At 35.4% G+C, this 27,845-nt stretch overlaps 2 protein-coding genes across 2 annotated transcripts in view; both read left to right on the top strand.

The window, feature by feature from the left end:
* Positions 1-2,239, top strand: part of LOC142352294 (xaa-Pro dipeptidase-like) — a 453,762-nt gene extending 451,523 nt beyond the window's left edge. The window contains exon 7 of the mRNA XM_075404811.1: positions 1,203-2,239. Coding sequence (XP_075260926.1) covers positions 1,203-1,470 — 268 coding nt within the window. The 3' untranslated portion in view covers positions 1,471-2,239. The remainder of the gene's footprint in view (positions 1-1,202) is intronic.
* Positions 2,240-2,656: 417 nt separating this feature from the next.
* Positions 2,657-15,271, top strand: LOC142351579 (GTPase RhebL1-like). The gene is made up of 4 exons (XM_075403688.1): positions 2,657-2,822; positions 3,567-3,765; positions 7,108-7,326; positions 14,579-15,271. Exons 2-4 carry the CDS (start codon positions 3,580-3,582, stop codon positions 14,771-14,773), a joined length of 600 nt encoding a protein of 199 aa, XP_075259803.1. The 5' UTR covers positions 2,657-2,822; positions 3,567-3,579; the 3' UTR covers positions 14,774-15,271.
* The last annotated feature ends 12,574 nt before the right edge of the window (positions 15,272-27,845 follow it).

Genomic DNA, 27,845 nt, shown 5'->3' with positions numbered 1-27,845 from the left:
GATCAGCTAATAGAGGCAGCAATAACTTATACAGATTTCAAATCAAATTATAACAGATCAGCCTTCAATGAAAGGACGAGTTTTTTGGTCTGTCTTTTTACTGTTTTTTTATACGGCCGATCTACGAATCTATTGCAGCTATTTCGCCTTCTCACTAGTACTTTCTTGTTTTTTGTTCACACGCGGCAATTTCACTTTGATTTTTACTGTTTTTGGACTGGATTTTTTTCTGAATGGTTTTCTCAATCCATTCATAGTTCATTCCAGGCCTAGTTTTTTGTTAGGATCAAACTTACATTTCTCGTTAGTGATTTTTTTGTTCTCGCTAGCGGCATTTTGACATTGGTTTTGTTTCTTTTTGTTTTAATCTTAGTTTTTTAGAAATGATTTTCCCAATTCAGTCCTAGTCTGTTCTAGGTCTGGTTTTTTAGTCAAGGAAAATTCTCTGAATTGTACGTCAGGACTTGTCCTGCTATGTTTTTTGCTTCGTCGAGTAAAAATTTTTCGCTTCACCTTAGTTCACAGCTTTTTCAACATTTTGCGTGAAATCTTTTTGACTTCTCTAGGCTAGTTTCACTCTTCTATAGTTCTGCTAAAAGTGATTTTAGACAGCAGATGCTCAGCAAAGCAATTCAAAATGAACACTCTGTATCGAAAAACGAAATTGGAAGTAAAAACGGGATAAACCTATAGAGCGCAATTTTAGAGACCCGTTACTCGAACTTTGTTCTTAGTTACCATCTCTAATGCTTATTGGTATTGATACTAGCTCTGTATTGTCGCACTACGAAACAGGAGTATGTTCAGCTCCAAAATGACCTTAAAATAGTTCGCACTTTAAAATTTTTTGTGTACAGAAATCATTTTTTCATTAGTTGTTTATTTTCTTTCAATCCAAATCTTGGTTATGGGGATCAACGGCGGCTATTTGCCGGCAATCTGCTGGGTATGTTGTTTTAGTCATAGGATTTTGTTTGAAAGCTAAACAAGTCTGATCATCAACAAAATTATATTGAATACGGTCAAGGTCAAAAGAGGGAAATCAAAGGAAAATTGATAAACTCGAGCATTAATTCAAAGTGCAATCGGTTCTCATATTTACAGCTCTGTCAAGTCTTTTATTCGCGCATACTTGTTAAGTAGGGTTATTTTTTCAGAAGTTTGTTGGATTTGAGTTTGAACATTGAGGCTTTCGTTTGCAGGGAACTCAAAGCGGGAATGGTTCTGACGATTGAACCTGGATGCTATTTCATTTCCAAACTCCTCAATGATGCGTTCCTGGATGAGGACAAAGCCAAGTTCCTAAACCGGGAAAAGATTAGAGACTTCATGGATTTCGGAGGTGTGAGAATTGAAGATAACGTTGTGATTACAGAGAGTGGGTGTGATTTGTTAACTGACGTTCCGAGAACAGTTGAAGAGATTGAAGCTGAAATGCAGAAGAGTGATATGAAGCTGACCATGTTTTAAGATGTGCTATGATCGAATTTTGATTAAAAAAATTGGACGCCTAAAATTTTTTAGCGTTGCTTTTTTTTTTAAAAAAAATTGTTTCCTGGTAAAAAAAATTGTTAACAGATAGATTAAATTCCACGATAATTTAAAACGAATTGTTCATTCGACTTGAGTTTATATTTGATTAGCGTTTAAATCGCTGATTGTTAACAACCAAGCGATTATTTCAAAAGTAATACGTAAATATGGCGATTACCATGTAATCTTTGATATATCCTGAGCCTGGTTTTCGATTTAATTTCCTGTGAAGAGACGGCTGTTCCAATTATTATCTCAATTCGGCAATTCTTAAGACAAATCTATCTTATCGAGAGATCGCTTTTAAATTGCATCAGATTGCCAAGTCTTATCATATCATAAACTGTTTAAATATTGCCAATTTAATAGATTAGCTATTTTTACTTTTGTTCCGCCAGTTATAATAAAAGCTGACTAGAACTAGAACCTAAACGGTGGGGGGGGGGGGCTTAAATGGTTAAATATCATTGCAAATTTCTAAAATTATTATTTGCCCACAATCTGCCCCGTCGCACTTGTAATCTATCAACCTGCAAAGATCCCCATTGGTTCTAATCAGCTTTAGTACAGCTTTTGTCTATAGCTTTGTACTTAGCTCCGCTGCTTCTATTGAAGGTTTAATTATGCTTAAATAATATTTCCATAATTTATACTTATAATTCATTTCAAAAAATTGTTTTCCATTTAAATAAATAGTTCGAGCTTATTTTCTTTTTGTTTTTGAGGAAATGCGGACTTTAAGCACTTAATATGCCTGCATACAAAAATTCTATGGTTCACTATTTTGCCATAATGTCGACATATAAACGCTAAAAAAGCAGCAACACTTAAAATAAACTAATCGATCATCTGCTTTCTGAAAATTCATATTTTATCTATTCATCTAAAATTTTGCGCTTAAAATTTTGCGTTCACTGAATTTGCTTGTCTTACGTTTGAACAGGTTAAAACAAAACTACATTTGAAAACGAATAGCATACATATTTTTGCTCAAATTTTGATATTCGAAAATTCATGCTGGCTCTGATTAAAATTTTATTACATTCAGAGCATTTATCGTGTCGCCAGTTTGATTTATTTGATACGCTCTGATAAATTATTGAAGGCAGAAATTGAGCAGAGTTGTTGAAGAAGACTTGTTCTTTCAGTGTTTCTGTAAAAATTGTGTTTTGTTTACTTGGTGCAATTTATGTCGACATAATGTTGACATATTAGAATACACCGACCTTTCTGGCAAGAAATTTATTTTGAGCGCAGGCTGATTTAGCAGAAGTTACCAACTGTTTTATGTAAGTTTTTGAGTTATTTCCTGGTCACTCTATATAAATACATGCATAACATATATAATACCAAGTACAAATTGGTATTTTTGTGTGTAGTTTAAATTGACGAGCTTAGAAATTTCATTGTACTATAGAGATTTGATGTCTCTTTTCTTGCTCTAAAGGAACGATCGAGGCTCTTAACTATTGAACAGCTTGTTATCAATTGACTATTTTTGTTTGTCAATGAGAATTTTTAGAAACAACTGCATGGAAAATTAACCTAATGTAATTTCGTTCATATTTGACATCAAAAGTCCATTAGCTCCGATTTCGCAGAGAAAATTGCTTTCTGAAAACACAAGTTTTTATTTGTTTAAACTTTTTGTTCTATTAGATCACGCTCAGAAAGCGTATTGTCATCCGCACGTGGCTACCATTAGATGCTTCCAGTTGCAAATTACAATCGGTTAAATTAGCATATGAGATGGGGTTGCAAATAATACCCCCCCCCACCCCAAAAAAAAGGCGGGATAAGTATAACAGACTAGTTCCTATAAATTTAAATGCAGCATGTTTTTTCTAAGCATTTTATTTGGCTGAGTTTTTCGTATTTCGCCGGTTTCACATTCAACAAACTTAATTCAAGCATTTCTTACAAAACCATCGTTAGTTTATGAAAACGTTAGTTTTTTAGTTTTTGGACAATTGTGTAAACAAATTTGCTGATGTTAGTTTTGATGAAAAGTTAACTTTGACTTTCATTTTCAGATAGTTAGTGTGCATGTCAAGTAAAGGTAGTGCCGGGGGAGGAGGACGCAGTGGCGGGAGACGCCAGAGAAACATTGCAGTTCTGGGCTACTGGAATGTGGGCAAGACATCTGTAGTTCAGAGATACGTCAACGACGCTTTTACTCCCAAATACTTCCCCACTATTGAACAGACCTACCATAAAGAACTCGCTTTCCAGGCTAGCCTTTTTAATCTATATAGTTTTTCGCTTCAAACACTTTTGTCTTTGCAGCATCCATAAAGGCATTGAATGATATCGTTTATGACTACTTTTAAGAGCATAGAAAAATGTAAGTTTAGATGCATATATCCTTTGTTAGCGAATTGCTATCTTATTATAATCTGCTTCACTTTTAAACTTTTTCTAGGTTAGTCTTTTCGTTAAAGGTTGGCTAATTGTTGGGTCACTTCAAAGTTTTTGGCGTTTTTTGCACCAATTTAACCAGTTTGGTTAACTTGACGCGAAATCATTCAATGTCTACAAACCTTTGAGCATTTTTCTGACAATTATCAAATAGAATGCTTCCTAATTATTGATCTTAGTCGAGAGGATATTTCACATAATGGTTTGTAATTAGTTTTTGTCCGTTTTCCGTCATCTCTTATTTGCTTCAACAGATCTGTTTCGAATAACGCCCAATATCAAAAGGAGTTTTCATAGTCTATCGCAGTTATCTATTTTACTTTGTACGCGAGTACAATTGGTCATAAAATTTCATCTCGGTTGGTGCGATTGAAATCTGATCAAAATTACAGGTTTGATTCAATGGGATGTTGAAAAGTCCACAAGAATACATATTTAGTCAGATAAAATTGACAAAATAGCAATTTAATTATAAACCTGTCCATTTTTATTTGCTTGAATGAAGCTTGAGGCATTTATTGTATCCGTATGTGCTTGTTTTGATGCAAAATATTTGCTCGGCCTTTTCTGTTTTAGATTATTGCAATTTTAATCCGCCAACCTAATTCTTTCTTTATTTTGCCATAATGTCGACAAAAGACACAAATCAATAGAAACTAACTAACTAATCGCGAGATTTAATTCTTCGTACGCTGCTGATATATTTTTGCGGGCTTAAATTGAGTTTGGCGCGTCTGATTTCTTGTTTTGTTTTTGCATTATTTTGAAAATTTTTATCTTGACTACGCGGCCTAATTTATGGCCTAATAATAAAAAAAATTAGGATACACTTTTCTGGTAATATATTTTTATTTTGAGTTCAAACTGATTCCCCCGATATTATCGAATTTTTGAAGTTACTGTTGCTTGTTTTCCCCTCTGCTCCTTTATTGTGCTATTTTCACAGCCTAAGTGACATTTATCATCGTCAAAGGTTCTTGTACTTTTTCAGTAGTTGATAATTATTCGGTTTAAATGTTAATATTTTACTATCCGAGGTAGAAATTTTTATTCCATTCAATGCACTTATCGTGTCGGCAGATTGATTTGTTTGGTATGCTCCACTAAGTTTTCGGAGGCAGAAATTGAGCTTGACTGGTCAGAGTGAAAAAACTTTTGTTATTTCACTGTTTATGTTAGAATTGTATCTTGTCTAGTTGCTCTGGTATCTTTTTTTGGTTGTTTTTCCTGTTCTCCGTTTATTAATGTTATCTATCTAAGCTAAGTGACATCTTCGATCAGTAAATTTTCTTGTTCTCGTTGTGGTTTAAAATTGGACCAGTATAATAAGTGAAAAACTCGAATGGTACACCTTCTTCGGAATTTGTTTTTCCTGACCCAAGATTGAAGCAATTATGGTAATTTTCAATGTCTTCTTTATGCAAAGTTTTTTCTCGGTCGTTTTTCTAGATTATTTCAATTTTAAGCAGATTAATTTGCTGTAGTTTTCTCTTGAAAATCTGATGAAAATTGCGTCAAAATTGATTTTTTTCCGACAGTGGTTTAAAAATATGCTTTCTCCAGAGTGAATTTGTGCGCGATTGGGCGTTGATTTTAATACATAACTTACCTCCTGCGAGAAAACTTTTGGACTCTGATAAAATCTAAATTGGAAATGTAAACTAAGTGAAATTCATTAGAGGTCACCTCAACTGATTAATTGGAAGGCGATATTGATTGAAGGACATTGTGTATTTGAAAAATTGATTTTAAAATAGGAATAGTCAGAAATAATATCAGGACTTCTAATAATAGTCAAAAATAGGAATAATCAGAATTATGTTTTGCTCTGTTCAAAATTTTTTTGTCTCTCGTTCCTGTATTCTTTTTAAGTAAGGGCCATAACGTACTATTTTGTTGCTGTTTTTGGGCCGTCTGCTGGCTATTTATTGATTCGTTATCTTGATATTTAAAACCGCAGAATTTGTTAAGAAATAAAGGGGAAATAAGACTTTAAAGGTAAAAACTAGAATATCACAACTTATTTCCAAAATTCCGAGAAAACATGCATTTGGCTTTAAAAATTTGCAGTAGATTATTATTCCGCTTTCTGCTCTATCAAGTCCGCCAAAGGGGCTTGCGTTGAAGACATTGCATTAATCAAGAGCACATCTTCAAAATTAACTGGATCCAAGTTTTGGTTTAGGTTTTAGTTTTTCATTTTTTTGGATGATTTGTGGCGGTGTTTTATGTTCAAATTATCACAATGACTTTGATGTTTTTACTCTGCAGGTGATTTATCTAGAAATTTCAGACACACAACAATACTTGCAAGATTTTGAGTTCGGATCATAATCTGCTCATTGAACCCATCCATGTCTATTGGAGACTATCAATTTGTTGGAGCTTTCCGCGGCACGCGAAGATTTAAGATTTACGCGAGACCTCTTCTTAGGCTATACGCTTCATTATCAGTGCCAAAATACGCATTTGTTGGTTCAAACTTGTCAATTAAAACAAAGTTTTTATGGATGGGTGGGTTAGGGGTGGGGTACAAAGACATCATCATCATCATCATCGTTTGTTTATACACTTCTTTCTTCAGACTCAGAAGTGCACTGTTCCGTATTAGGAGTAAAAACGTGTACGGAAAAGAAATGTTTTTAAAGCTGATTTGAACTGATCAACTCCATTCTGTTCTGATCCACTTGGGGAGTTTGTTCCACAAGACAGCACCTTGGTAATCAAAAGCATCTCGTCCAAGTTTTGAAGACCTTTTGGGTACAACCAATACCACTCCATTTCGGGAAGTTTTCAAACACGTCTAAATAGTCTGGAATCAGATCTTTGTGAAAAAGGCTTTTGTAGACAAACAGAAGTATTTTAAAACGAATTCTCATGTAAATCGACAGCCAGTGAAGGTCATGAAGGTGAATTGATACAGAGCACCAAGGATGTAGCCGGTAAACAAATCTTCATGCCCGATTTTGGACCTAATGGAGAATGGACTATTTTTTCATGCCAAGTCCGTTAAGGATCGAATTGCAGTAGTCTAGGCGACTCATGATTAAGCATCTAACCAGCACTATGCGTTTTTCGAAATCAACAAAATTTCGAAGGGAATGGAGTATTCGGAGGTAGTATTCAAAAGACTTATTTGAATGGTGTGATGTTTAGAACATGGACATTGACCTTGTCATCACAGACACAGCCGGCCAAGAAGAGTACAGTCTTCTTCCCATGCACGCATTACAGTCGTGTGATGGCTACTTGCTAGTGTACGCAGTGAACGACTCCAACTCATTCGAAGGTCTAAAGAACATCTACAAGAAGTTACAAGAGAATATCGGATCCACACGTCCCATCGTTATCGTCGGTAACAAAGTCGACCTAAATGTTAGTTCCAATTTTGCTTACTTAATAAAAGCGACTGTCGTTAATTTCTCTCAAAAAAAAGTTTGTACCAAGTTTTCAAGACCCGAATCCTGCTTGATACCATTGTTTGTATGATAATTTTTTCGTCATATCGGTATGACTTTTCGATGAACTTCTTCATTTGTCATTTACTTCGATTATGCGTGGTTTGATTTGCCCTCACCCATTAGTTAAAGCAAATCACTCATTTGACAGCCGTTTGCTATTGAAAGTCAACTTGTGCTTGATTGAGATTGATTTCGCTTTCCAAATTAAATAATAGTTGTTCCGACCTATTTGATGACACCCGTCGCGTCGATAACGCCCTACTTCAGTGAGCGTAGAACTTTTTGTACCCCACGCACATGTGATTTTTTACTGCGACTTATTGGCGTACCGTGTAACCACTCTTAGTTGGTGTGATGGTTTTGAAAGAACAAGCCCCTTAGAAGCTATTCTTTGTGATGTCCTGTTTTTTCACCCCTATTCTTTTAACCCCCTATATTTTAACCCCGATTGTTTAACCCCTACATCATTTAACCCCTTAATTATTTAACCCCTATATTGTTTCACCCCGATTTTAAGCTTCCTATAATTGAGCATAATTAAGCCTCAATTAATTCTATTTTAATTAATGGAGATTAAAATTGGGGTGAAATGACTGAGGTGTGAACATACTTTCCACACCTCAATCATTTCACCCCAATTTTAATCTGTAAATTCATGGATCATAAATGTCAGGGACATAGAGCTAACGACACAATAGTTTAATGCAAAACTATAACAATTAGCGAATTAGTTATCTCAACTAATCCTTAATGGGGCAATTAAAAGAAATTGAAAAGTGGATGGAACTCAAGAAAATATCTTGTTTTATTGCATTTTGAATTCAGCATAACTGCCGACTTTGAGTTTACTATTTCTTCAAAAAACAAAGAAATATTGGTTATAGAAGGCCATGAGTTTTTTGTTAAAAGATTAAATAAGTTTATCACTGCCTGGAATTGCTCAAAATATCAAAGTTACAAGTGCCGCGTTTCCGCTTTAACACAAGATGACAAACTTATTCGCGTGAACGGTGAGCACAATCATAGTGCTTCGATTGGAAAGCCGGCCACACGAAATGTTATAAAAGATTAAAGTCCTGAGTGAAAACCTTACACCCGCAGCAGCCGTCGCTTCCGCAATTTTACCAGTAACTGACGTTCTTTCGACCCAGTATGCGTTGCCGTCAAAACCAAATTTAATACAAACCTCGCAGCGCTTGAGAAAGGTTATACAAACAGTGTCAATTCATGAGCCATCGGACCGGCATACCTGATAAGTTTCAAGAGTTTTTGCGGTATGACAGCGGAATAGTTGACCACGAGCGTATTTTAGTTTTTGGTGATCCCTATGTGACATCGGTTCTCGAAAGCTCCAAGTTTTGGCTTGGAGATGGAACGTTTAAACTATCGCCCAAAAACTTCAACCAAATATACACCCTTCATGTATATGTTCTCGGTATTGCCCCTGTTTGTTTATATGCCCTCCTTCCCAACAAATCGGAAAAAACGTATAGCCGATTACTTGATGCCTTAGACACCTTTGCCCCAGATTGTAAGCTGGATAAGGTTTTGTTGGATTTTGAAATTGCCCCTATTAATGCCTTTCAAAAATATCATCCAGCTGCAATGTTGTCGGGCTGTTATTTCCATTTAACTCAAAATTTTGTTAGAAAAATTGGAGAACTTGGACTAGAAAGCTGGTGTCAGAAAATCATGAAGTGGCCCTGGCGCTTAAAATGGTCCCTGCTCTAGCTTTCGAAATGAGCAAATAGAAAAATCTTTTGAATTGGTTGTCGAGGAAATAACTAATGTGGCGGATCAGCAGAATTTAGATAGCTTCGTTATTGAGAAAATAGACGAGCTTTGTTTATATTTCCAAACAAATTATATCAAGTGTCCACTATTGAACCGTCCTGCCACATTCCCCCCACAAATATGGAATCAAAGAGACGCAGCCATTGAGGGAATTGCCAGAACAACCAATGCTGTTGAGGGCTGGCATTATGGGATACAAGCCTTATTCAGCGGATCCCATCCCGGAATTTGGAAACTTTTGACTAATTTACAAAATGACGCTGCGGTGCAAAAATTAAACTTTTTGAATGCCTCATCCGGTCACAAATTCCCAAAGAAGTATGAGAATTTGAAAGGGTAAGTGCAAAACTTGATGCAAATTTAGAGGGATGAGACTGGTATTCATTTTTTCAGGGCTATTGCCAGTTTAACTTAGTTGTGTATTTAATGTGTATTTTATTTTGTTTGTTTTTGTGTTAATTTAAATTCGAAATCCAATTTAATATTTTTGAGTTGGCGCTCTCCTTGAGTTCTCACGGAGTTACGTCGAAGCCTCATATCGTAACTCATTAGGGAATTTGATCCCGGGCGTTAACCCTATGATGGGACCCCTAATTGGGAACACAGTTTTGCAACATTTAGATATGAAGCTTGCACAGCGTAGCTGCTAGCAAAAATATCAATCTGGATTTCAATGGAAATTCTGTTAAATACACGGTTGAATTTTGTTTTGAATTGCTATTTTATGCCTGCTCAGAAAGTAGGTTTTAAAATTTAGCTTACATCCTTTCATTTGAAGAGTACAGGTTCTTCCGTCTTCTAGACTAGGACAGTTTTTGAACTTTTTTGATTCAAATCAAAGTGCAACATAAAATATAAAAGAAGTCAGACTTGTCAAGTGTTCTTTTTCGATCAAAGGCATTGTTCTGAAAAGCAGTCTCGTCATTATTCTTTGATATGAAACAAACGCAAGCTGTTCAATGCCGCACTCTTGAAGGTCAGTAGTTTTGTGTTATTTAAGTCCTTTGAACTTTAGCTTTGCTAATTGTTCTTTTGGATGCCGAAATAGATAAAAGATTTCGGTGTTAAACCGATTTCGGTGTGAATAAATTGCGGGGTTAAATGACTGAGGGGTGATTATATACGGGGTTAAATTATAGGTGGTTAAATAAATCGGGGTAAAAAGAAGTAGAACCATTCTTTGTATAGTTGTATAGTTTCAAAAAGAAAAAGAACTTACCTGACGAACTCTATTGCTAGGTCAAAAATTAATTGCTCAAAATCAACTCAATTCTTTTTCTATTTTTTTTCTTGGCGCTATCATTATCTTATTTGACATATCAATCAGAAGACAGAAGTTAAATCCTCCCACCTACAGAAATCCGATCTTAACATCCACTGACCTCAAACTGACTCTCATGAAAAGTAATGAAAATAGATATCATTTTCGGAATTCAGAACCAAGATCTATTGTTTACATGCCAATAAAGTAAAATATTTTTTAGCTGATCTAAATTTTCTTTGTATATTTTTGCATAGATCACTACTATAAACAAAAATAAATTTTTGTTTTTTTTCAGTCCCAAATTTAATTTAAAATTTAACTTATTAAATTCTTTTGACGCGTGTTACCGACCACGACAATGGTGTTCAGACCAACGAGCAACCAAGCAAAATTGGATCTGCAGAATTCTGAATACTGTACTGAGTGAATGAAGTCATTTGGGTCGAAATTTCGCTCACATGTAATGGACAAAATCAGCATCGATCGTACCATAGTGGACCTACAGTTAAGAGATTTTCACAGCATGTGCGGGCACTTCATAAACTTAGGAATCTATCGAGTTTCAAGAAGTTTTAAGACACTCCGTTTAAGGACATCAGAAATGCGATTCAATATTACTTTTCTCCAAAGGAGAGTCGCAATGACAGAAAGGGCTAATTTTCTATCCGTAATGCAAGATCGAGGGGAATCAGACGACGATTTCCGAACACGTGTCAGAGAAGAAGCACGCTATTGTGACAGTTACTAATCTTGATGAGTTCGTGAATATAAAGTATATCTCAGGATTCAGGGGACCCTGAAGCAAAACTTAGACTACTAGACAATATTAAAGCAAAAACAGCACTGTCCGTTGCTGAAATTACTGATTGAACGGTTCAGAAATCAAACAATTCATTTTGCAAGCTCTTCATTGCGTAATAAGCCTTTCACTGTGAAAAAAGTTGTGTACAATTTTAGACATTTTGAAAACCAAACAAAAAGTTCACAGCTAACAAAAGCAATGCTTTTTGGATAAATGTGGATGGTCACCAAATTTTAGAAGAGCTTGTACAGTACTAAGTAAAAAGTGCGAAAGCATTGAAGTGGTGGACTTTTCTCAAAATGCGTAGAAGCAAACCGCAACCAAATTCAGGTAAGTATAACAAGAAAATAGTTCTTCAAAACAAGCATCTCCAGGACTGGAGATGAGAATGTTTTTTTCGTAAAGAACACATTTTAAGCATGTCTGCGACTTGGGAACGTATCTCAATAGGTAACAAAGAAAAAATATGGTTAGATACTGGTGGGGATAGCACAGTGACATCATCTAATATATAGACTGAGCTCGGTTACCTTTGAGCTTGAGTAGAAAGGAAGCAGGTACACACAGAAGCAATAAGCAGTTTTGCAGTCTGATAAAGATTTTGGACTACTTGGAAGAGACTTTTTACCCGAGCACGGTGTGAACATCTCAACCAAATGCGGACATGCTGTTCATTCCTACAAAATTCAAGTGAATTCAAAACCAAGATCACAGTCAATGTTTTTTACAGCCAGGAAATTACCTCGACTTAAAGACAAGGTCGCAGAGATGCTGGAACAGCTGGCTAAACAGAGCGTCTTGGAGCATGTACGGCCAGTAGGGATAACAAATGCATCACCAGTATGGGAGCAAAAGAAAAGCGGAGAACAGACTTCGCGTGATCTTGAAAGTGCACATATCAATGGCAAGATCACTGTGATCAAGATTATCAAATTGAATTTGACGGAAAGGCAATGACGCATGCACCGTTAACACATCTCGGGAACTATTCAAATTGTGCCGACTACCTCGAAAATGGGACAACTCATCCTTAATCTTAGGAATTGCATCGAATGAACGCTCAAAGGAATCAATTTGGGATTTTTCAATACCATGTGTTGGTCTATGAAACTACCAAAGAGCAGTGCGACATGAGAATGCGTGCAGTCAATAGCCGAGTACGTAAGAAAAGTTCTTCTATTATGAGAAGAGCTTAAGCTCAACAACACACAATTTTTTTAGTTTTTTGTGATACTCATTTTCTAAGGACGCAATAGTATCAGATACAAAACATGTTAACAATTAAAAGTGAGAAACCACCTACTAACAACAAACAACAAATAGTTTTCTGGGCTAGCAAATTTCTATGTGAGAATGCTCACCAATTTTGGTAACTTTACGAGAAGGACATCCAGCAATTTTTATCCCGAAGAAACTGACTGCACCGGAGCAAATCTACTGAAGCAAAGGGCGGGAAGCACTTGAAATGGTCTCTGTGGTCACAGGATTGAAAAAACTCTGTTCCTTTTTCCTCCCACAGAAAAAGGATTTGAACTATAGAAGGAGTCATTGACCATTCACTATGGAATCATCATCAGAGGTTTGTTCCTTCATTACACTCAACCAGAGGTTTTTGGTTTTTGCAAGCGCACATTAGACACATCCCTGGAAGAATGCAACCGAAGCATCCGTCAGAATGATTGCCTGGTGGTCTGCAGTCACCTAAGAAGTTCAACATTTTGTTTGTAAATGAAAAAAATGTCTAATGAACAGGCCTAGACTTGGAAAAACAGTCTCGACTTGGCCAGGAGCCGACTTTTGGGAACGGCTCGACATGGAGATGGGTTATGATAATGATCAAGGCAATATCTGAGTAATTTTTCATGTTCGTGTTCAGGCTGGATAGAAGTTTTCCCTGAGGGAATTAGAACATCATAAACACTCAAAGATTATATTAGTCAAGTTATTGCAAGATTTGGAATACCTAAAACTTTATTGTCTTATAAGGGTCCTGAATTGGCAAATGGCGATCTTAACACTGGTGCGAATCGCTGGAAATTAGTGAAATGGATTTGCTCGTTTTTTATCCAAAAGGTAATGATTTAGCGGAAACAGCAGTTCAAGCAGTGAACCGGGTAGTTCATGCGTGGTGTCCCAATCTTAAAGTCACATTTGAAGCATTCCCGCAAAGGCCACTGATGAGACATCGCAACACCTCAAAGATGAGGTGAAACTCCAGTTAACTACTTCTGAGACGCAAGAGTCAGACTATCAGCAATAGCAGATTGCAACATGTGCGAACTCATTCTATCCAAGGCCAACGAAAAGACGAAGACAGTTCCTGCATCTTTGATAATCAGAAACGGCTTGAACATGTCCTTTAACAGTCTGAAAACATTTTTAGAACTACAAGTTCGGAACACAGATGTGGGATCGTTATATCAAGGAAAAGCTTCTGCACCAACTTCAAGTGCAAAGCAACCGCGACCGGAATTAATAGAGATGATAGAATTAAATCCTCTCACCCAAAGAAATCTCATCCGAACATCAACTCTACTCTCTTGAAAAGTAATAAAAATACAAAATCATCTGGGACTGGGAACCAAGATCTATGCACATGCCAATCAAGAAAAGTTTTTTCAACTAATGTAAATTTTTCTGTGTAATATTGGCATAGAAAAGTATTATAAGTTTAATTTTTGTATACTTTCAGTCTGAAATTTAATTCAAAAATTCGACTTTTTGAATTCTTTTGACCTAAGTTACCGAACTCGATCCTTGGCAGCGTTAACTCTTCATTAAGGGCAGTGGGTAGAATAGATTTAAATATAAAAGTGGAATTAAAATTTACAATGCCAAAGGCCCTGTCGATGCTGTGGACGTGGACCTTCTTTTTCCTTTGTTCTTTACAACTTTTGATTGACTCCAAACTCTGGCAGTTTAAACCTTGTTACAGTTGTTCAACGTGATGGCTTCGAAGCGGTACTTACTCAGCCATCCTGTAAGATCTTGCATGACTCTAATACCAAATTGCTTAATTGTCGGAATCATTTTACCGGTTACACTCAACTTTTAACTGAGAATACACGCTTTAAGATGTCAATTTAGCACCTGTTGTTGTGATGAGCGCTGCCCGAAAAAGTGATTCAAAGAAAATTACAAGATATTTGGCAAATATTGAAGCAGATATGACATCTCGCCACGATTTCACAAAGACGTCACTATTTTGAAAGTTCAGTTCCTTAATTCACTATATCCTGCACGACTCATGCAAGGTTCATTTTTTCCTGAATTTAGCTGAAAATGAGTTTTTTAAATTATTTCTAGAACAGACAAGTGCCGAAAGAGAAAGGACAAGAGCTAGCCAAGCGGTGGGAAATGTTATTCGCAGAGTGCTCAGCTTGCTCCGGAGAGGGAGTCGACGAAATATTCACAGACATTCTGGCCAAAATCGAACAGGAAAGGCGCTTGGTCTACAGTGGGGGAGGGAAAAACGGTGGCAAAAACTGTGCCCTAATGTAAAACAGCCAGCAGCCTCCGAACCCATAGATAGAATTAAAGTTTAAACTGCAACCCACCGCCATGCATCTTTTTTTTTCACGTCCTGTCTTTCCCTCGTTTCTACAACGATTCAAATTTGGACCCAAGAATTTGGAGCGATTGAAGATAGATTTATGTGCTGACCAGACCCCAGAAAATCTTGTTATAACCAAATCTTTTCATTAATTTAATTTAATGTGAAATGAAACTCGAAGAGTGTTCTGTCTATGCATATTTAGATTTATTACTTTGTGTTGATCTCTCTCTAAATCGCTTAAATAATCTTTCTCTGAAATGCGTGAGTTATGGTTTTGTCCGTGCTTTGTCATTTGGTTGGTACTCATGTATTTGAAGTCAATTTACGCTCTCTAAAATTATTAATAAGTGAAACTGGAGATGAGGTAAAAAAAACAATACATGCAAAAATTTTGTACTGCAAAATTTATTCAGAGTACCGGATCGAAAATGTTTTCTCAGATAGTATTTTCAAGTCGACTACATGTTCTCAGACCTCTAGGTCTGACCTCTAGGTGTAAAAATGTATACTTATTATATTGATCAAATAGATTTGTCAATGTTTTTTTCAGTGATTGCAGATTTTATTCTTTTAATTCGCAAAGTTTCTCGCAATTGAGTTGCTCATTGTTTTGGTAGCAGGAATGAAATGTTTCTGTGCTCAAAATTTTGATACTTTTCTACCGTCGAAGCTTTTTTTTGTGGCCAATACTTCTATCAAATTGCACAGAATTTGACTACAGATTGCGCAGTAGTGGATGGATTAACCACGTTTCAGTCTGATAAAGAAGCCAACCGAAGATTTATTCCTAAGATCTGTTTTGGGCTAAAGAGTCACAATTTATAGATTAGTTTGGGGCATAAAATAAATTAATAAAGAAGAGTTGAATTACTGCAGCATTGATCACCAGTTATCAAGAGTGCGAGACAGATGTTGCCAAAATAAGCTTTCATCTGGGGGTTTGCGCTACATGTTGCCGGTAAGCGTTCATTTTCTGACTTTTGTAAAGTGCACTGAACTTATCGAACTCTTAACTACCAAGCTAGAAGGGGAAACAAACTAAGCTAAAGACTCAACAGAATCTTGGGTTGCTACACCTCTCCATTCCCAGTGAGAGCACGTCCACGTGCAGTAATAAAACTTTGTAAATAATGAGTTGTACACCAATACGTGTAAGTATAATAGGAATACGAAAATAGACTAACAGTACCAACTGTAATGAAAATTGGGGAAATGGTTTTAAGGGTTACCAAGCTCTTATCGCATTGGATTAGTGTTTAGTTTTCGTCGGAGGAAGACGATGACGATTGGCTAGAGGCCGGCCTCCTTGGTGGCTTCTTCTTGAGAACTTGGCTTTTCGGCGGTAGCTACTGCCGAGTAGTTACTGTGGATTTTGGTTTGGAAGCAGTTCCAACTGCCTTTTGGTAGTGGCACAGTTACTGCCCGACGACTCGTCTTTCTTTTTTCCTTTCTTGTCGTAATCGATCATTCTCCTTCGTTAGCTTCTCTCCTTTTTACTTTTTGTTTTAAACTTGTAGTTTTTGATTATTTCGTTTTTCCCCCGTCCAAAGATTACTTAGTTTGAAGGATTCCGTCATCTTTATTTTAAATTCGTGATCTTAATTCCTCCATCCCTTTCCTTTGGTTCCCATTTTCGGTTTTTAAACGTTTCATTTCCGTAAGTATTGCCTCTTTTTCTTTCTCAGCTGACCACAGCTCTGAGTTGATCTTTGTTGTCTTTCTGCATTGTGAACACCCTCTGTCTTTTAGGTTTGCTTTTTCTTTTAAGGCACCAGCCTGCTCGGGAGTCAGAAATCCATCTATTTTTAGGAGTACCAACTCTTGGTTTATCATTGATTTTGGATCACTCTCTAGTGGACGCCTAGCTTTTCCTCCGCCAAGATTCCTTTGAATAACCATAGGTGCTTGATCTGTCAAATTGAAGACAATAACACCTTCCTCAATTCTACTGCTTATTACTTCTACGTATTTACTTCTACTTTCTCCGGGAAATCATTTCCTTTTTACATTACTTCTTTTGGAACATTAAGTTTCACATTTTGGTATACGGTACACGCACACAGGTGCTTCATCTTCCGTATAGTCTTTTTGCGATGAGGCGGGCGATTGCAATTGGCACAGTTACTGCCCGAAGACTCAGTCTTTCTTTTTTCCTTTCTTGTCGTAATCGATCATTCTCCTTCGTTAGCTTCTCTGCTTCGTCCTTTTTGTTTTTAACTCATCTTGTAGTTTTTGATTATTTCGTTTTTCCCCCCGTCCAAAGATTACTTAGTTTGAGGGATTTCTTCATCTTTATTTTAATTCCTCCATCCTTTTCCTTTGGTTCCCTTTGTCGGTTTTTAAACGTTTCATTTCCGTTAGTATTGCCTCTTTTTGTTTCTCAGCTGACCACAGCTCTGAGTTGATCTTTGTTGTCTTTTTGCATTGTGATTACCCTATCTTTCAAGTTTGCATTTTCTCTTAAGGCACCAGCCTGCTCGGGAGTCAGAAATCCATCTATTTTTAGGAGTACCAACTCTTGGTTTATCATTCTTGATTTTCGATCATTCTCCAGTAGACGCCTAGCTTTACCTCCGCCAAGATGCCTTTGAATAACCATAGGTGTTTGATCCGTCAAACTGAAGACAATAACACCTTCCTTTAATTCTACTTATTACTTCTACGTATTTACTTCTACTTTCTCCGGGAAATCATTTTTTTACAGTACTTCTTTTGGAACATTAAATTTCAAATTTTGGTATACGGTACACGCACACAGGTGCTTCATCTTTCGTTTTGTCTCTTTGGGATAGGGCGGGCGATTGCAGTAGATGAATTAGTAGGTAAAAGAGGCTGAGCGAGGGACTCTCGAGGGTTGAACATTTGTTGGAACAGGAGCTGTTTGTGTAAGCACCGAGCCAATATTGATTTCCGGAATATCTACATACAGAGGGAAGCATAAATTAGAAATGTAGGACTCGAAAAGACCCCTTGTCCTCTCGACTTCCTTGTCTAATTCCCTTCGTAAATAGGGCTAAATATTGATGTGGGATCATTTTCAATCAACGAGCTATTAAGAATCTTCCCAAGAGATTGTTTGTTGTTGTTGTGGTCGTTTGTCCTGCGTGAATTTTTGAAAACGCGTGCTCTTGAATTTTTTTGTAATTTTTCATACGAAAAGTCCGCATTGTGCATGGCAGGCAGATTGTCAGTAAAAGCTAAGTGACTAAACGCACTCAAGAGAATCTTGATTCCGAGCGACGGAATGCTGACTTCCATAGTGCATCCAAATGCCTTCAGCAGTTTTATACATATAAGGCGCAATTGCACCACAAGATGTTAGTGCATATTTAGGATAAACTACTTGATCGTTGGGATTCATAAATTTTGCTTCGGTTGAATTATCCATAATGACAGGTACTTCCTCAGTACAATAAAATATGTGCAGCTATATGTGCTGCTACCTTAGCACATTTATGTACATATAAAACTGCCTCAGCTTTCTCTGTATGAAATCCTACCATAGAACCTGTCCCAAGGAACAAATTGAGCTCGTCTAGATTAGAAACGAGGGATATTAATCCGTTCAGGATCTTTTGTCGTGTTTTAAAAATCTCCTGTTTGCTTAATTTGACAGTCCGTGATCTTTTACATGCGCAAATTCTATCTTTATTCCATAGACCAGATTTGGATTTATATCGACGTTAAAATCTGCCGGTTGAACTTTCCGTTTGATCTGCGGAATTACCAAGTGAACACCTGTGTTTTTTGTTGGTATCACTCCGTAGGAACAAAGTGTTGGAGTAGTGATGAGTACCTCTACGTAAAACACTCTGGAATTTGAACCCTTGGTTATTTCCCCGCTAGCGTTTTCCGCTTCTTTAGATCTTATGAGGACACCTTTGTCATCTTATTAAACAAGAAAATAGATTTCATTTTCCATGGTCCGTAGAAGTGGAGTAGATACGCCACTGAATTGTGAATATAATCTGAGCCAGGAAACATGCATGATGTTTTCTGCCGCTATAGGATCCTTCATGACAAGCGACCATGGCGTTGCTGTTTTGTCTAGGGAAGCAATCAACTTTCCTATCACCATTTCTGCAGTAATTGCGACCGAGCCAAATTTTACTGAACCCGTGGGTGTTTTCCATTCCATATCATAAGCCCATCGATAGCCAGCTTTCAAACCTCCTCGGTTGAATCTAGCAGTAAATTGAAAATATTTTTGCTCCCCAGCTTTCAGTTGTTGACCATCGACAATAAAATGTTAGTTTTCCAACTTACATTTTTCTGACAACATACGAAACACGTTCTTTCTGGGAACTCATTGCAAGAAGTTTGATAAAGAGGTCAATATCGGTTTAATCAAATCTCCAATTGAAGTATAATGCATAAAATTATAGATGTCAAAAGCAGCAGCATTATCAAAACTGGTTTTGGTCAACATTGTGGTGATGTTTCAAACCCCAAATATATGCCGGTTAGTTTCTTCAGCCTTTTATAATATTTGCATGACCGTATCATATTTAATTGAATGATGATGTTTCCTAAACAGGAGAGCGTAAATTTGATGGAATACATTGGTCAAGATGCTGTTACTATTAATTATTTACACATACTTAGAAAGTGCTGTATGATCATGATATTTTTGTTTTGATTTTGGATATAATCTTTTCGGAAGGTGTAGTATAGTTTAGATTACAAACAGGAGAACGAACAAGCAAACACAACCAAACAGCGCTAGCTAGCATCAGTAGCAAGCAGCCTTTATACAGTTTTGAACGAGGTACTTATACTTTATTTAGATTAATTCAACTTCTTAGATCACATATTTTTTTCGCGAACAATTGAGAGAACGGCAACCAGACATAACACGCTAGTGATTAGTGAGTCGGTTCGAGTTCAGTGCATATGCGCAGTTGCGTGAGAACTGAGCTGAATTGACAAATTTTGCGCACAAAAGCAGTAGAATTATTGAAAGTTTAGCAAAGATTTGTCGCGGTTTTCACCGAATTCATATATCTTTGATCACTTTCATGCAGGTCATCAGCTCATTTTGGAGCATTTGTTGCATCAATTTAATTCATGTACTTCGTTTCACATGTAAACGGGATTATTTTATTAAAATAAGCCACGTAATCATGACTTGTACGGTGTCATAGATCAGAAAAACGATAATGTTTTTTTTGGAATTTAAGTTCACCTTTCAAAACTTGCCTATTTTTTGCTTTTGAATTCAACAATGAGAAAAGTTTCTTTTGCAAACAATCACAAGATGAGATGCTATATTTAGGAAGAATTATTTTCAATTGAATTTGCGCGGCAGTTTTCAATCCCTCTCGGACAGTTTATGGCCATTATCTGATTACCGTTTCTATGCGATTTTCCTGTTTACTATGTGATCCTGTTTACCACCGTCTTTCTATGCGATTTTCCACTTGGCTTTTATTGTCTGACGCTTTTGACTTTTCATCTGGGAAAAACTGCTGAAGCCCTGGGCAATAATTTTTCTTCTCAGTACTGATACTGCTTTAACCCCCCCCCCCCCCCCCCCCCCCTAGAAACCTCAGTGAGGTTAGCCTCTTATCAACCTGAACAAAGAGCAAATCTTCCGATGTTAAAGTTAGTTTCCTCAAAATCCGACAGCAATGTGACAAGAATTTTATTTTTTCTCTGAGGCATTCACCAATTTTTTAAAGAATACCAAAACATATGCTATAACTGGAAAGAATATTTCATCGTACAGAGAAAAAATGTTATATTCTTGAGCCTGATTTGTAATGTTTTTCCTGTTTTAAGTCCTTTTCTCATTATTGCAACAAGGATGTTGACCATTAGTAGTTAATTCCGCTTAATTACTACAAAACAGGAGTGTGTTCTTCCTCCATGTTTGTTGTTCGTAAGCTCTCTTCTCGCTTATCTAATAATTGATTGTCGTTGACTATTTGGTTTAATCAATTATATTATTTACTTTCAAAAAAACATCGTTAATTCCTTTGAGTATGAACTATAAAAAAACAGAGCATAGTTTAAAGGCAATGTAGTGTTAAGAAGTATAAGTGAAACAAACCTCACATATTGTGAAAGTTTAAAATTGTATTAAATTTACAATGTTTTAAAATATCGACAAATTAATAGAGATGAATTATAATTTTGAGAAAAATTTTTATAAATGCTAATTCTACAATTAACATTTTCGAGAAAAGAGAAAAGTTTAAAAAATGCTAATCCTCCAATTAAAATTTCTTAGAAGAATAAATGACGCCCTAAAATTAACTCAAATTAAGATTGAACTTGAAAGATTTGAGATAATAATTCAATTGAGAAACCGTTGGGTCTTTTAGAAACTCATTCCAGTAATGATTTTTTATTGTAGTTTTGAGAGAATGCTGTTTAGGGATATTCCGCCTCAAGGCGAGAGTTAAATCGTTATACCAGTCAATTGCTTTTTTGAAAAACAGTTTTGCATTGTATTTTTTTTGTTTGCTCCAAATGACAGCTTGTTTGTACGGTCATTTATTTTAGCACTTAGGGTGGCTAACTGGAGTTGATCCAAAGCTGGTAGAGCTGCTTTTAGAAGCTTTATAAAATCTATATTAACCCGATACTTTATGAGGTATTCTACTGGTAAGATTTTGTGTTTGATCTTGACATCAGTGGTCCTGTCAAATATGGTTCTATTGAAACATGCCTTCATCACACAGTTCAGTTGTTTATTTAGAGTAATTCGAAGTGATTTTTTAAGACCTGAGAACAGAACAATTGGGTAATGCAGATGACTTAAAACAAGAGCGTTCAGTAAAGCAGATCTAGTTTTTTTCTGGAAATATATTTTTGATGGGGTAAATGACCTTTATGCCAACAGCCATTTTTCTTAGTACCTTTTTTTATTTCTTCATCGAAAGAAAGATAACAGTCAATATGAACTCCCAAGTATTTCACAACTTTTTTCTCGAGAACTTCTTTTTTAGGGGCTCAAAAAATAATGAATTCGGTTTTGTTTTCATTTACATTTAAATCATTTTTCTTGAAAAAGAGAATGAGTTTAGCAATACTTTTTTCAAGATGTAATTTTGATTCAGAAGTTGTTTTTTCACTGCATAAGATAAAATTATCATCAGCGTACTGGATTATATTAGAATTCACATCAGTATCATCTTTCATATCATTCACATATATGTTGAAAAGCAGTGGGCCTAGCACAGTACCTTGTGGTACTCCACGGTTAATTGCTATCCAATTTGATTCATATTTCGAGAATTTGACTTTTTGAACACGGTTTTCTAGATAAGATTTTAGAATTGTATTTGCTTGTTCAATAGAACATAAAAGTTTAGTTTTGTGCAGACGAATAGGATGTGATATCGAATCAAAAGCTTTTGATAGGTCTAGAAAAGATCCTGTAACGATGTTTTTTATTGAGATCGTATCTGATTTTTTCAGTGCAATATAAAAGAGCATCTGTAGTTGACACTTTTTTTCTATATCCAAACTGTGTTGTTGCAACAAGTTTATTCTCTAAATAAGCTAATATTTGATCTCGAAGAAGGATTTCGAAAATTTTAGCTAGAGCTCCAGTAAGCAAAATTGTTCGATAATTTGTCGGATCTTCAGGATTATATTTTTTGAAATAAGGCAACACGTGGGCATGCTTAAGGTCGTCAGGAAAGAGTTGTTCAGTTAAGAATTGGTTAAACAAAAAACAGAGAGGTTCAGCTATGTGTTCTCTTGCATCTTTTAAAGCCCAAGCTGGAGTGAGTAATCGACCCAACGGTTTTTAACATTTAAATTGTTGAGTATATCAAATATCTTCTTGGTTGTCGTATGCCTGAATATAAATTTGTTACTGTGGCGAGCCGCATTATTACAGAATTGATACTGTTCTTTTTTACCAAAATATTCGCCTAACGCTGAAAATTTATAGTTGAGAAGATTGGCAATATCATTTCCATTGGTCAAAACCGTTCCAAAACTGTTTTTGAGTCTTGGTATTTCTGTCTGTTTTTTCACTGTTTCTGATTTCGTTGATAAAATTCCACCTTTCTCTTGCTTTTTTTCAGTTTTGAAAGACATCTAGCAGATGTTTTTTTCATTTTCCTGCTTCAAAACATTTTTGTTATTATTTGATGTCTTTGCAAACTTTCTTACTGTATTTTTTGATATCCATTGTTGATGTAGCGTTAGTTTAAGCTTGTCATGGCGTATGAAGACGGCATTTTGTGGAGCATGCTTTCTAATTACCGTTTCCAATGACGAACAAAAGTTTGTCTACATGATTTCAGGATTTTCTGATAAATAAAATGATCTCCAATTTATCTTTCCAACATCTAGGGAAAAAGCATTTTTAGAGTACTTTGTTTTATCAAACACATTTTTTTTGATAGCTTCTTTTTTATTTTTTACGGTTTCACCAATTAAAGTTAGTGTGGCTAAGTGATCACTTTTGAGAATCGAGTATAGTGTCTGGGAACTTAGAAAATTTTCGCATATAACATAGTCTATTAGCGACTTTGTCCTTGATGTTTCTCTTGTTGCTAAAGTTGTATTTCAATTCAGTAAACCGTACGGCAAGATCAGAGTTTCTAGAAGATTTCTTTCATTACAATTAAAGTAATTAAGGCTGTAGTCGCCTAGTAGAAAAATTTTTTTTTTCAGTCGCTGCTCTATCTAAACCCAGGGCTAGTTCTCCCAAAAACAAATTTATTAGTTGTTTTTTAGACAGTAAGCCAAATTTATCAACACGGGCTTTTTGTTTATTTTACACTCTACCCAAACACTTTCATTTTTTTTAAATTGTCTCTAGATCATTTCGTGCTTTTGGATGAAATTTTTTTCGGAACGAACAAAAGAATACCACAGCCTTTATTTTTCTCGTTACGATCAGTACGTCGGTCGCATCTGAAGGATATTAAGTATTCTGAGTGTATTGACTCAAACAGAATATCGTTAACTGACTTCAACCACGTTTATGAGAAGCCCTAAATACAATTGTCACCTAGGTCAGATAGAAAATTCTTAAGGAGCAACCTTTGTCCGAGCACGCTTTGACAATTTTGATGTTGAAACTTTACTTGATCGTTGTATTTTTTCATTACAAGAACAAAAGAAATCTAATGACAACCAAGGAGTAAAGAAAATTCCTTAGCAGGCAGGTAAAAATGATCTTCGTTTTTGGATACGCATTATTATTAGACATGCACGATAACATCCTCTCAGGATTTATTGGTGTAGTAGTGAAGACCCAGTTCCTTTTTGATATTATTACACACAAAATAAGAAGCAAAATAATGTGGAACTGAAGCTTCATTTTGAAACAATAAAAATAAAAGAAGACAAATGAAACCAAGAATATTTAGCAAAATAATTATCTCGACTAGTTCTGACCTCTCATATAATTGTGACTCTGTCTCCAATGATTGCGGTATTTTGTGGTATTGATTTAGATTACGTTGGTTGTTATTCAGAGCTATTAAATTATTGGATGTGAGAAGCAGTTGAGAAAGCACACAATTTTTTAAAAAAGGGACACCTTGTTTGTAATGGAAAAAAAATCGTCATAATACAAACTATCATAGCTGGGCATTGCTTTCATGAGGTCGTTCGTACACATTTGCAACTTTTTATTTTTCATCATGCTAATGCATTTATTTTATCATTAAAAAGTTTAATGCGATCATTAATATGTTCGTTTTTCGGCAGATTACGAATTGGAGGCACTTGCATTAGTACAATATTCTCAGGAGATAAAGTGTTTCTTGTTACATCAACCAATTTTGTATATTTATCAAACAACTCGTCAATGTTTTTGTTTTTTTCTTTCAGAATTGAACTCGTCCCGTCCTGAATGCGAACAGTTTTGGGCAATTGTTTTACAACTTCAATTTTTTCACAGGTTGTTTAGCCTCGATAATCATGTACGCAGATATCTTCTGGTATAGTACTATCCCCCACCAAATTTTTCACCAGACTGCTTCCAATAACAAGATTTTGTGTCTTTGTGGGGACCTCTGTTGGCTCAAAACGTCTTAGACGAACCTCTTGAATGATGGGGGGATATATTGGTTCGAGATTTTACCTGATTTCTTTGGATCGTCATTTGACTGCTTTTTTAGCAAAAATTGACTTGCCGAAATAACAAACTCTTTGATAATTAAGTCTTTTTCTTCAGTTTTTTTAAATAAATCTACATAAATTCGGTACAGTTCATTTTTATTATGCGAATTGAACTCCTCTTGGTTCATCATGGTGATAATTAAGTTCTATTAAAGTTGTTAAAAGTATCAGATAAAAGTTATAAGAATTAAGAACGAGATAAAGAAAAGCTAAAATTATGTTTCAATTTGTCTTCTTCTTTAAGAACACATGAACAAAGAAAGGTCAACTGTTCGAAACGAGATTGCGCTTTTTGTGCAATCTCTTGTTCTTAATTGCACAAAAAAGTCTATAGATTTTTACTGTGGCGAGCTTTGTTTTTTTTTTAATATGAGGCAAAGGCCCTTATTAATATGAGGCAAGGGCCCAAATTGTCCTGGGAAAAGTATTCCAACTGGCCGGTGGTACTTGTGTGTGAACCCATCACATGTAGTTGCCTTTTAAATGTTTTTGTTTTCTAAGTTGTATATCCATTAAAATCGTAGAGTTTTTTGTCAGGTTATATATCCAAATCACACACCCTTGATTAAATCTTTCAACGTCTACAATTTAGCTCAAAATAATACAAGGGGGCTCGGTAATGTGGGGTCGCACATATTGTTCCGACCCCTCTCCTCCACGCTTTGATTTAATTGTCTACAAAATGAGGAAGAGACAAAAAAAACATCAAGAAAATTCACCTATCGTTCAACAAAGGAGTGAAAAAAATGCTGGATTAGAGAGCCGATGGGACTTTCCATTTATGAGAGTACTACATAAGACAAAAATAAAAATCAAACAATACCAAACAATAATTTCGATCAAATTTCGATGTCTATAGTTCGAAAAAAAATAAAAAAAAATGGAATCAGATAAAACCTGAACTAAACAAGTTAATCTGTACTAAGGTAAGATTTGAGACCTGTCAATAATGAAACTCTGTAACAAGTTGACAAAGACGAGGAGAAAGTGAAAAGTTCAAATTTATGTTTTCATTTTTCAGAACAATTAATTTCAAATTGATTAAAACCAATGCGTATCAACTCAACTCCTTAACAAGTTTAATTCATACCTCATGGAAAGCAATTGAGACCTGGAATGATCCAATATATGTCAGACGGCAACAAAGAGAGCGGCCAGAAGGAAAAAAGCAAGTGAATTTAATAAGAAAGCGATGTCGCAACCGTTAAAAACATAAGCTATTCATGGAAAACATAAAATTAGAGCTACCAAAAAAGTTAAAAATGACAAAGCTCAAAAATCCACTGATTATTTTGCAGTATTTTTTAATTATTTCGAAATAATTTTCAAAAATGCAAACAATCCGTAAGCTCTCAACATTTAAAAACCGATTAACTTGCAACTGCTCATGGAGCTAGTTTTTATTGTAAATAGTGAGAACACATCAGAAGAAGACAAAAACATTGAATACGGACTACGGAAAGAACTCAAAATTTCAAATAATTTATTGAAGACAGTGCTGAATCACTAAAACTATGAAACATTGAAAGCCATTAAAAACCTCAAAATGACGGAAAATATTTAATTTTTCGCTGTTGTCTCTTGATTTTAAATGTCCTCCTTAAGGGGTCTTTATGAAAAAGACAAGAAAAAGAACCACAAAAAGTTTACCGGTATTGAAGTCTCAAGAATTTATAAAAATACATTTCTAAACTCGGTCAAAACATGACCAAGAGACCCAAATTTGATTGGACCAACGGAAGGAGAATGAGATCTGCCGATAATGAGACAAAGTTACTTTATGACGACATTGAACAAAAGTTCGGAAGTACAAAATATTTTCTTTGAAAAAGAATTGAAAATTGCTAAAACCACTAGCTGTAAACTGAGCTCAATAATTTGATTCATTTAGTTATCCAGAGAAGGAATTGAGACTTTTGGTTGTCAGGAATATACCTGCGACAACAAAAGAACGACAATTAGAGGCACAAACAAAAAAATTCTCACAAATTTAACAAGATAACGGTTGCACAGGCGTTGAAACTGTAAGCCCTTCACTGAAATCTTTAAAAATATTCTTCAGTTTTCTTGTGCATTGTTTCAGTGCCAAATTGAATTATCTTTGATGTCATAATTTGAAAATTGAACAAATTACAACCTCAAAGGCAAATATGCAAAAATCACAAAATTTATGACATTTTGTAGTAAGAAAGCCAAGAAACCATTAGTTATAAATTAATTCATTATATAGAGTAATTTTCACATCACCTGAAATATTTTTTTGCTGTTTATTCTGAGACTAAGCTTAATGTTGACAGAAATAAGAAAAAAAAATTGGCAAACTTCAGAACTTCACTTTCTTAAACCAAATATATTCAATGTCCTAAGAGTCATTAGATAACAACTGAAAGCATTGCATAGGTCCACCTGTAGGACTTAAAATACTATTTGAATCTTTGAATAATAAAACGAAGTCATGAGGTTGACAAAAGAATAATAGATGAATGCAAAACAAAGAAATGAACTAAAATTTACGAAAACTTATTGTCAATCACATAAGAAATATGAGCTTTTCTCTGAAGACATAATATATATTCTTTCGGAGTCATTTTGTTGGAAATAGGTTCTGTCATTAATGGGGCCTCGATTTGAAATCATTCTCCTCGGTAATCAACATAAAAATAACGATGGGAAAATATTTTTAAGGATTGCGCCCCGATATAATCCGAACAAAAATAAATTGTAAGAATCGAAGATGTGTCCTAAACTAGCCTCCATTTTGCTCATTGTCGGAAAACAATTTGTACCTGATAAGCTCTATGTTCAAAAGTTGATGGAAAATAGAAGTTATACTTATATGATATATTACTCTCATGGCACAAAAATTGATTATCACCGTTTCCGATGTAAAAAACTCAAAGTTTTGAAAACTTTATTTTGTTT

This window comes from Convolutriloba macropyga, chromosome 13, assembly GCF_964194025.1.
Source record: "Convolutriloba macropyga chromosome 13, txConMacr16.3, whole genome shotgun sequence".
NCBI lineage: Eukaryota > Metazoa > Xenacoelomorpha > Acoela > Convolutidae > Convolutriloba > Convolutriloba macropyga.
This window is presented reverse-complemented; position numbering and strand designations above follow the sequence as displayed.